The sequence below is a fragment of the Ipomoea triloba genome, chromosome 3 (genome assembly GCF_003576645.1).
Source record: "Ipomoea triloba cultivar NCNSP0323 chromosome 3, ASM357664v1".
Taxonomy (NCBI): domain Eukaryota; kingdom Viridiplantae; phylum Streptophyta; class Magnoliopsida; order Solanales; family Convolvulaceae; genus Ipomoea; species Ipomoea triloba.
Genome location: NC_044918.1, coordinates 22,989,557 through 23,000,433, shown reverse-complemented (window position 1 = coordinate 23,000,433; position 10,877 = coordinate 22,989,557). Strand labels below are relative to the sequence as shown.

Below are 10,877 nucleotides of genomic sequence, written 5' to 3'. Positions count from 1 at the left end.
AAACTTCATATGACCAACACCAATCTTCCAATTCCCCTTAAGAAATTGTCTTGACAATAATGAGGACAGTGAATGATTGTGAAGCTCCTTAAACGAGTGAATACAATAAGTACCGTTACTCGCATATCTAAAAGCAACACGAGCCCTACACCCAACCCTATTCGAAACTCTTCGCCTCTTTCTAACAAAACACTCAACACCATCCAATTCTGCTGCTGAAGAGTTATCCATACAAACAACATTCTTAAAACATCCAAACTATCACCCCATCGCTAGATTTTTTTCATCGTACTGTGTCGAACATCAAACCCCACAACTGAAGCATATTTAATATAAAATGCAACACTAGAATCCAAATTAGGGAAAACCTTCCCAACAACAGGTTTAACCAAATCTTCACAAACAGGGACATGATATTTTGTCAAACTAGGAGAAGTATCCAAACGATAAGAATCACATTCACATGTGTGTCCAACTACTTTAAATTATTGCACCATTATGTACTAAATGCAAAAAAAAAAAAAATGTATAACTCCTGAGACTCTACCATAAACTATATACAATAAATAAATAGTGCAAGTACTTAAACCATAGTAAGCATGTTAGAATATGATATATTGATATGTGGCTCAAATTAATCTTGGACCATTCCTCCAATGATTTCGCATGCATGCTCACGTTCCTACACTTCTCCACCGCTATTGTTGGATTTCCTTGTGTTTGCCGCATTTCACTCAATTTTGTAATGTATAAATACTCTAGGAATTTGCTTTGTAATTCACACCTCAATTGAATTCTTTCTTTCCTTGTCTTTAATTACCTCACGTAGCATACATATATATTATTCATTCTTTAATTCTTTTTGAGTGATAATATATATATTCTATTTTATTATTTTGTCATTATTATATATTTTCCCTATTATTTAACTTCTATAATTCTCAATTTTCGATTATTCGCTTCCGCATTATTTCGCTATATTCCTAACAAGTGGTATCAGAGCCAGGTTTAATTGAGGATTATTTTCAAAGATGTCGACTGTTACCAAGTTCGATATCGAGAAGTTCGACGGGAAAATTAGCTTTTCTATCTGGAAGGTTCAGATGGAAGCCGTTCTGACCCAGAACGGTTTGAAGAAAGCGCTAGCTGGGAAGAAGAAGAAACCGGCTACAATGACAGATGAAGATTGGGAAGATTTAGATGACAAGGCACGTTCAACCATTCAGTTGTGCCTGTCTAAATCGGTTCTACGTGAGGTGATAGGTGAGACGACTACGTCAAGTTTATGGTCCGAGCTGGATTCGCGCTACATGGACAAATCTCTAGCGAACAAGCTGCGCCTGAAGGAGCGGCTGTACACAATCCGTATGACGGAAGGTACTTCAATTCAGTCTCATTTGGATGAATTCAATTCTATTTTATTGGACTTGGAAAATATTGATGTCGTAATTGACGATGAGGATCGTGCTATTTTATTGCTTGTTTCTCTCCCTGAATCATACAAGCATTTCAAAGAAATTATGCTGTATGGTAATTCTCTTGGAGTCCTAACTTTCGACAGTGTTAAGTCGAACCTACTGTCCAAAGAAAAATTTGACTTAGAAACTAAGTCTGGGGACAAAGGTGAAGGCTTGATTGTTAGGGGTCGTTCAGTTGAAACAGAGAGTAGCAATAAAAAATCTAGATCCAAGTCCAAAGGACGTAAGTCCAACAAATCCTGTAAGTACTGCAAGAAGCATGGTCATGATGTGACTGAATGCTTCAAACTGAAGAACAAACAAGAGAGAGAAAAGAAGTCTGCTGAAGCTAGTGTTGTTGAGAGTGATTCAGAAGGCGATGTGATGTTATCTATTAGCTCCGGTGACAAACGGAGCGACACTGAGTGGATTCTGGACTCTAGTTGTACATTCCACATGTGTCCACACAAAGACTGGTTCATCTCTCTGGAACCAGTTGATGGTGGAGTTGTCTTGATGGGTAATGATGCCCAATGCAAGGTTAGTGGAATTGGAAGTGTTCATATCAAAACTCATGATAACGTTATCAGGACTCTTACCAATGTTCGGTATATTCCTGATTTGAAACGCAATCTGATTTCATTGGGCACCTTGGAATCTCTGGGGTGCAAGTACACAGCTGAAGGTGGAGTTCTGAAAGTTATTAAAGGCTCTCTTGTTCTTATGAAAGCTTCTCGTTCTGGAAGCTTGTACGTGTTGCATGGCAGCACAGTGACAGGTTCAGTTGCGGTATCCTCATCGGTGTCTGATGCTGATCTCACTCAACTATGGCATATGCGTCTGGGGCATATGAGTGAGAAAGGCATGCATATCCTGAGCAAGAAAGGCCTCCTCGGTTCAGGTACGGGTAAATTACAATTTTGTGAGCATTGTGTTTTTGGGAAACAAAAGAGGGTTAGTTTCTCTACTGCTACACACCGTACTAAAGGTGTATTGGAATATACACATTCTGATTTATGGGGACCGACTAAAGTCCAGTCTATGGGAGGCTGTAGATATTTTATGTCTATTATTGATGACTTTTCTCGTAAAGTCTGGGTCTATTTCCTGAAACATAAAAATCAGGCATTTTCTATTTTCAAAAAGTGGAAAATTCTCGTTGAGACTCAAACAGGGAAAAAGGTCAAGAAGCTCATGACAGACAATGGCTTGGAGTTCTGTGAGAGAGATTTCACTGAGTTCTGTGCAACACAAGGAATTGCTAGGCACAAGACCTTGCCTGGAAAACCCCAGCAGAATGGTGTTGCCGAACGTATGAACAGGACTCTGTTGGAGAGAGCTCGTTGTATGCTCTCTAATGCTGGGTTATGGAAGCGGCGTGATTTTTGGGCCGAGGCCGTTTCTACTGCATCCTATTTGGTAAATAGGTCTCCACATTCATCCCTCGATTTCAAAATTCCAGAAGAAGTTTGGTCAGGTAATCCTGTTGACTACTCTATGTTACGAGTTTTTGGATGTCCTGCTTATGCTCATTCCAGTACGGGTAAATTAAACCCGAGAGCTGTCAAATGCATTTTCCTTGGTTATGCTTCTGAGTCAAAAGGGTATCGTCTGTGGTCTTCTGATTCTCACAAGATCGTTCTAAGCCGCGATATCACTTTTGATGAAAATGCACTACTTTCTTCTGGAAAAGATTGTGTTGCTCCCAGTACAGGTGATATGCAGAGTACTGGAGAAAAGGTGGAGTTTGAGTTCAAGCCTACTGATAGTACTACCATTGATTGTAATACTAAAGATGATGCATCTACTAGCACTGCGCCTCTCGTTCAGCCACAGCGAGAGCACTCTATTGCCCAAGACCGACCTAGGAGGACAATTAAAAAACCTGCTAGGTATGCTAGTGATGATGAAACCCACTTGGTTGCTTATGCTCTTTCAGTTGCACAAGAGGTTAATGGTGATCCGTCCTACTATTCTGAGGCTATTTCTTGTGCCAACTCATCCAAGTGGTTGCTTGCTATGCAAGAGGAGATAGAAAGTCTCCATAAGAATGAAACTTGGGAGCTGGAGGAGATAGAAAGTCTCCATAAGAATGAAACTTGGGAGCTGGTAGAGTTGCCAAAAGGTAAAAAGAATGAAACTTGGGAGCTGGTAGAGTTGCCAAAAGGTAAACGCCCATTGAGTTGGGAGCTGGTAGAGTTGCCAAAAGGTAAACGCCCATTGAGTTGTAAGTGGATTTACAAGAAGAAAGAAGGCATCCCTGGGGTTGAGAAAGCACGGTGGAAAGCACGGTTGGTTGTTCGAGGTTTCGATCAACGTGAAGGTATTGACTTTAACGAGATCTTTTCTCCTGTTGTTCGTCATACCTCTATACGTGTACTACTTGCTTTTGTTGCTCTTTTTGATTTGGAGTTGGAGCAACTTGATGTAAAGACTGCATTCCTACATGGAGAGCTTGATGAAGAGCTTTACATGTACCAACCTGAGGGGTTTGAGGTTCCTGGAAAGGAACATTGTGTTTGCCGTCTACAGAAGTCTCTTTATGGGTTAAAGCAAGCTCCAAGGCAATGGTACAAGCGGTTTGATACTTGTATGCTAGGGCAAGGATTCTCAAGAAGCCAATATGACAGTTGTGTCTATTTCAAAGAATTTTCTAATGGGTCTTTTGTTTACCTTCTACTTTATGTTGATGATATGCTCATTGCTTCCCCTGACATGTCTCTTGTTGAGAAGTTGAAGTTTCAACTAAGCAATGAGTTTGAGATGAAAGATCTTGGTGCAGCAAAGAAGATTCTTGGCATGGAGATACACAGGGATCGTCAAGCTGGTAAACTTTATCTATCCCAGAAAAAGTATGTTGAGAAGGTGCTTGATCGATTCAATATGTCTAATTGTAAGCCTGTGTCTACTCCACTTGGTGCACATTTTAAGTTGTCTTTTGATTCATGCCCTAAATCTGATGTTGATGTGGCTTATATGTCAAAAGTTCCTTACTCTAGTGCTGTTGGTAGTTTTATGTATGCTATGGTGTGCACTAGACCTGATTTGGCTCATGCTGTAAGTGTTGTGAGCCGTTATATGCACAACCCTGGTAAGGAACATTGGAACGCTGTTAAATGGATTCTACGGTACCTAAAAGGTACTTCCTCTTTGGGCTTGATTTTTGACCGGAGTTCTTCTGCATCTACTGACATTGTGGGCTTTGTAGATTCTGATTATGGTGGTGATCTTGACAAACGTCGATCACTTTCCAGTTATATTTTCACTCTTTGTAATTGTGCTATCAGTTGGAAAGCTACGCTTCAGTCTATTGCTGCGTTATCTACGACTGAGGCAGAATACATTGCAGCAACAGAGGGTGTTAAAGAAGCTACTTGGCTACGAGGTTTGGTTATGGAGCTTGGTGTTTCACAAGGTTAGACTGTTGTGTTCTCAGATAGCCAAAGTGCTATCCATCTCACCAAGAATGATACATATCATGCCAAAACCAAACACATTGATGTCAGATACCATTTCATCCGAGATGTTGTAGCTGCAGGAGATATTGTTGTCCAGAAGGTTCACACATTGGAGAATCCAGCAGACATGCTTACCAAGCCTCTTCCTATTACTAAGTTCAAGCAATGCTTGAATTTAGTCGGCTGTTCCAGTTGCTAACTCTGCAATAAATTTGATCCAAGGTGGAGATTGTTAGAATATGATATATTGATATGTGGCTCAAATTAATCTTGGACCATTCCTCCAATGATTTCGCATGCATGCTCACGTTCCTACACTTCTCCACCGCTATTGTTGGATTTCCTTGTGTTTGCCGCATTTCACTCAATTTTGTAATGTATAATACTCTAGGAATTTGCTTTGTAATTCACACCTCAATTGAATTCTTTCTTTCCTTGTCTTTAATTACCTCACGTAGCATACATATATATTATTCATTCTTTAATTCTTTTTGAGTGATAATATATATATTCTATTTTATTATTTTGTCATTATTATATATTTTCCCTATTATTTAACTTCTATAATTCTCAATTTTCGATTATTCGCTTCCGCATTATTCCGCTATATTCCTAACAAAGCATGTAAATGATATTAAAGGTGCACCCACTACTGTTGTAAAAATCTCCGCCTAGGCCGCCTAGCCACCCGCCTAGGCGCTAAGCGCTCCTAAACCGAGGCGAATTGCTCCCTAGGCGTCCGCCTAGGTGGTCGGCCGCCTAGCGCCTAACTCGGCCGATTGGGCCGAGTTGGCAGCCGACTGGGCCGAATTTGACTGAGTTAACTCGCCCAACTCGGTAGAGTTAGCTGAGTTAACTCGAGCGAGTCGGCCTTGTTAATTTTATTATTATATTTATATATATTTAAATTTATTTATTTATATAAGTAAGAGAAGTAATATATATATATATATATATATATATATATATATATATATATAATATAATATATGACATACACCCACACACATGAATTAATTTTTTGTTTTTATAGGTCATCGCCTAGGCGCCGCCTAGACTGCTTAGGCGGTAGTCTACCGCCCGACTAACGCCTAGCGCCTACTGCAACCATGGCACCCAGTACTAACCAAAGATGCATCTACTCGAAATCAACAAAAAACTAAATTTTACATACTTAAGCCATAGTATGCACGTAAATCATATAAAAGGTACACCAGTACTAACCAAAGATACATCTACCTGGAATAAAAAAAAAACTAAATACTTAGTGCAATTATAAATTTACCAGTTATCTATGATAAAATATATACAATTAAACAAGCATTGCACCTACTTATAAAGCAATGTGCATATAAATTGTATACATAGTGCATCCAATACACAATATAGATGCAATTAAAATATAACTTAATTATTTACAAAAGCAACTAAATTATAACAAAAATGCATCCAATATTGGAATAGAGATCAACAACAAGTTCGAAAATAATGCATATAATACACGGACTCAAAACACAAACAATACCTGACTCCATTGCGATCGTATAAGTGAACAACAATTGATGAAGAATTTGAAAAACAAGAACTGGGAACTCCTACGCGATCAACAAACTCAAACCTGTTGTTCGACGAAGAAATTGGTAAAGAAGCATTGGGACACCTACGCGATCACATGAGGTGTTATGCGAATGAAAACACAGACTAATGGCGCGGGATAGATCACAATAGCATAATAGATTAAGAAAAAAAGTAAAAAGACAAGAAACCCCTTACCGTTGACGAGACGCGAAAAATTCAGAGCAACTACTGACGTTGGATGAAAGATGATCAACGGCTTGCGTTTGTTCTTATTTCTTACCTGAGCGTGCAGTACGCATGTGAACAGAAGCCTATATATATATATATATATATATAACAAAATCAGAACTTTATTATTAACCCAAAAAATAAATTCTTACATATGATGACCCAAAAGTGACTATAAATCAAACAAGGCCTAAAGAGAGGCCTTTACTACTAAAAGAATAAATAAATCAAAGAATTGACCCAAGCCCAAATATTTAGCCAAGGTCTAAAGAATGAAAATTAGTAAAAGCTGCTCAAGCTAACTAAAGTCCAAACCTAAATAAAGAAATAATTAACTGAAAATGCAGATGTCAGAGCTTATGAGCAGCCCAAGTCCTCTAGTACACCCTCGAAATTTCAGCAGCATAACAGCTATTTTCAGGACAATCCAAGAAGATAGAAACTCTAAACAGTTGTCATACACACCAAAACTAGCACCATTCTTATCAACTAAGCACCATGCGCCGTCCTACCACAAATCCGACAACATAACACCTGTTTCGAGGACTATAATGACATCCAAAACAGCTGTAACGCATACCAAGCACAACACAAGGCACCCAGGCCAACCAACCACATAGGCACATAGGCCACTCAGCGTACAAGATGAAATCATAACAATTAAACAGAAGCAGTCCAGCATCAAACCAAAAGCGGCACGTAGGCCTAAAAAAATATATCGGCTCGCAGGCCAACAAATGGCAAAAACTAGGGAGCAGTTCAGAACCAAAAAACCCAACGGGATTAGTTACTATGGGCCAGCAGCAAGTCCGAACAAACCGCCAACAGATTTGATTAATTCCTACCCGGCCACCGTTCATTCCGGGTCAGAGTGCAACTTCTTATCGCAAGCACGGACGTTGAAGCATGGTCTAGTTTTTTTGCTTAAAAAAAATTGAACTCGAATATGAAATATGTATTATTATTTTTTGAGTACTACAGACTCATACAATACAATACAATATCAATTCATAACTATTTTTTCAAACTACTGAACCACAAGTAGTCAATACCAAATTTTATGTATTTATGTACATATACAATACCACTTTTATTTTGCCTACACCTAACACCTCTGTCTCCACTCTACTTCACGCTCATCTGCCACCGGTCTTTCCACAATTCCGTATAAAAGCTTGCGGAGTCTACAATGCACATCGCCGCCTCACCTCGTCTGCTCTCTTCTTCTAACGTGCGCACTTTACCTACCGGATTCTCTTCTTTCCGACGATCATCGCCGTCCGTTCCGTTGACCTTCGCCTCTGTCTCAGCAACGCCGCCGTCTTGCTCCGTTTGGCGGAAAAGCTTGTCCTTAACAGATAAGGATATTAAAGTGTTTGGATCCCGAGCGAAAGCATCGATGGCGGAAGCAGTGACTGGGAAGGGGAAAGCGAAAGTTGAAGTGTTCGATTCAGAGGAGGAACTGAAGGCTTCTGTGGCGAAATACACTGCCGATTTATCGGAGAAAGTTTGCAAGGAGAGAGCTTCGTTCTCCGTCGTTGTCTCCGGTGGGTCTCTTATAAAGTGTCTCAGGTAGTTCGTCGCTCACATTCGTGCTTCAGTTTTCCTAATTTCTAAAATTATCTGAGTTTATTATGCCGGAATTGCAGTAAATTGCTGGAGCCTCCTTATATCAACTCTGTAGACTGGTCAAAATGGCACGTTTTCTGGGTGGATGAGCGTGTGGTTCCAAAGGATCACCCAGATAGCAATTACTTGCTCGCTTATGATGGGTTTCTATCCAAGGTATTCAATTTGAGGTTTAGTGAGTGTGTTTCTATGTGAATTAAACCATCCAATTCGCAAGCAGATGATAATATTTTTTCTGATTTGTGCCCCCTTGGAATGGGGAAAGCTTGAACCATTTTTCTGATTTCCCAGCATTTGGTACCTAGATACTAGATAGATACTATGAAAAATCTATAACATTTTAATGCCACTCTGCCATTGTTATATTAGTGTTCTTTATGCTTTGGTTAGTGATATAGTTAAAAATAATTTCAAATTTTCAATGCCAGACTTATAACATCTAAATGTTGATGACTCTTTGCATTGTGCTTATAGAAGTAAGTTGTTAGAGGTTTGAGATTATGAGGTTCCTATAGCCCTTTGGTTTTACCAGTGAGTAGATTTGCCCCTTCTCAAAGCCATTCCCCTACTGATCATATTTTTCCCAATCAAATGCAGTGTGTTTGAACAGATTTTAATGCTCTGTGAAATAATCTTACTCACAAGTGTGTATGGTCTATAAATGTTCGAAGAACACATGATATTGTACTTAACGAAAACAATACTTGAGACATTCTAAAGACTTAAAAAGCATAGTTGTGAACATATATGCAGGTGAGATCAAACACAAGGTGAGGCAATGAATTACTGTGATACTGTCATTCCTTTCAAGTTTGCCCATTATGCTGTATGCCAAAGGGTTTTTGCTGTGAATCTTTGCTACAGAATTGCTAGTATTTTAATATTTACATACTGTCTTTGATCCTTAGTTCCCTAGGATATCCTCTCCAGTGAAGATTCAAGGATCCTTATTTCCCTAGGATATCCAGTCCAGTGAAGGTTCAACAAAGCTACATTAGATTGCCTAATGACACACAAGAACAAACTAAACAAGCAACATTGCATAGTAGACTAATGATATCTTTGCAGGAGAAGAGTTAGGTGATTGCCTTTATAATGTTCTTTTACTTTGACATGAGTTGCCTTGCCATTATCTGTTCCTTTCATATCAACCATTTCTATGTTAATTTTTAGTTCCAAATTAGTCTGCCAACATATTGTGATCCTCTGTTTAATTTTGATCATGGCATTCTTTATTGTCAAAAAATCTCTATATTTCTTTTTCTTGAAGCTTTGTCTGATGCTTTTGTTTGAATGGCAATACTCTGCATTGTTCATTTATTAACTCTATATGCAATAATGATATATGTTGAGCATTTTTTCTGAAGGTTGCAGGATTTTTATCCTTATCTTTATTTTTTGTTTATATTTTAATTGTTTGTTGGTTTGTAAAATATAAAGGGTACTATGTTTTGCTCTTCGTTGTCAGGTACCTATTCCTGCTGGTAATGTATACGCCATAAATGATGCCTTGTCAGCTGAAGGTGCAGCAGAGGATTATGAAACCTGTCTCAAGCATTTGGTGGAACGGAAGATCGTAAGCACATCTGAGGCAAGTGGATTTCCACAGTTTGACCTAATGCTTTTGGGCATGGGCCCTGATGGGCATGTTGCTTCTCTATTTCCCGGGCATCCTCTTCTCCAAGAGAAAGAGAAGTGGGTTGCGTTCATCAAGGACTCTCCAAAACCCCCTCCGGAAAGGATCACTTTCACATTCCCTGTCATCAACTCTTCCACAAACATTGCTCTTGTTGTACCGGGCGCATCTAAGGCGGATGCTGTGTACACAGCATTAGGCAGCAGTCAAAATCCCATTTCGCTGCCCGTGCAAATGGTTTCACCAGAAAAGGAATTGGTTTGGTTTTTGGATAAGGGAGCCGCTTCAAAGCTGTAAGCCTAGGCATACCGATTGTAGTAACATGCGAGTTGATCTTAGTGAGGATTGATACTTCTCTTGATGAGCCTTTAGTTGTTGTCATCTCAATAATGCTTTGAGGAAGCCATGGTTTTCTTCGTGTTTGCAAGCAATAAAGACAATCATGACAGGCTCGTAGTCAGTCTGTAAACTATGTAGTTCTATGCACTATTCTTCTTCTGTTCATGGACACTTCACTGGATTTGCAGTCTTTACATTTGTTTTAGTTGGGCTAAACAGCAAACAGCATGATAAGATAACTTTTATTGTGATATCTATCAATGCAAAAGAAAATGATTAACTTGTACTCACAATGTTACAAGTTACGGAGTATAATTTTATTGCAGACGAAAAGGAAGAAAATATAAATTAAATTGTGACTCACTTCTGCATTAGTGAAGGGTGAAGAATTAGAAATGGCAAATTATATCATGGACAGGGTCTGCTGATCTTGGTCCAAAATAGCCTAGCCTGCGGTAAAACCTAGGCCCGTTATTTTAGCGAACTTTTTTGTCCCTCCAACTTGTTTTGGCCGCAGTAAATGTAAACACATAATATGTTAACAATATACGG

At 39.1% G+C, this 10,877-nt stretch overlaps 1 protein-coding gene across 1 annotated transcript; it reads left to right on the top strand.

Annotated features, from left to right (window-relative positions):
• The first annotated feature begins 7,825 nt into the window (after positions 1 to 7,825).
• Positions 7,826 to 10,530, top strand: LOC116014182 (probable 6-phosphogluconolactonase 4, chloroplastic). The gene is made up of 3 exons (XM_031254183.1): positions 7,826 to 8,293; positions 8,371 to 8,506; positions 9,819 to 10,530. Exons 1-3 carry the CDS (start codon positions 7,911 to 7,913, stop codon positions 10,281 to 10,283), a joined length of 984 nt encoding a protein of 327 aa, XP_031110043.1. The 5' UTR covers positions 7,826 to 7,910; the 3' UTR covers positions 10,284 to 10,530.
• Positions 10,531 to 10,877: the final 347 nt, after the last annotated feature.

What these genes read in the sequence shown, in the direction of transcription:
- LOC116014182 (XM_031254183.1), top strand. Translation starts at nt 7,911, where the DNA reads ATGCACATCGCCGCCTCACCTCGTCTGCTCTCTTCTTCTAACGTGCGC. An exon ending in TCTCTTATAAAGTGTCTCAG is followed by an intron (nt 8,294 to 8,370) that starts GTAGTTCGTCGC and finishes CCGGAATTGCAG; the next exon opens with TAAATTGCTGGAGCCTCCTT. An exon ending in ATGATGGGTTTCTATCCAAG is followed by an intron (nt 8,507 to 9,818) that starts GTATTCAATTTG and finishes CTTCGTTGTCAG; the next exon opens with GTACCTATTCCTGCTGGTAA.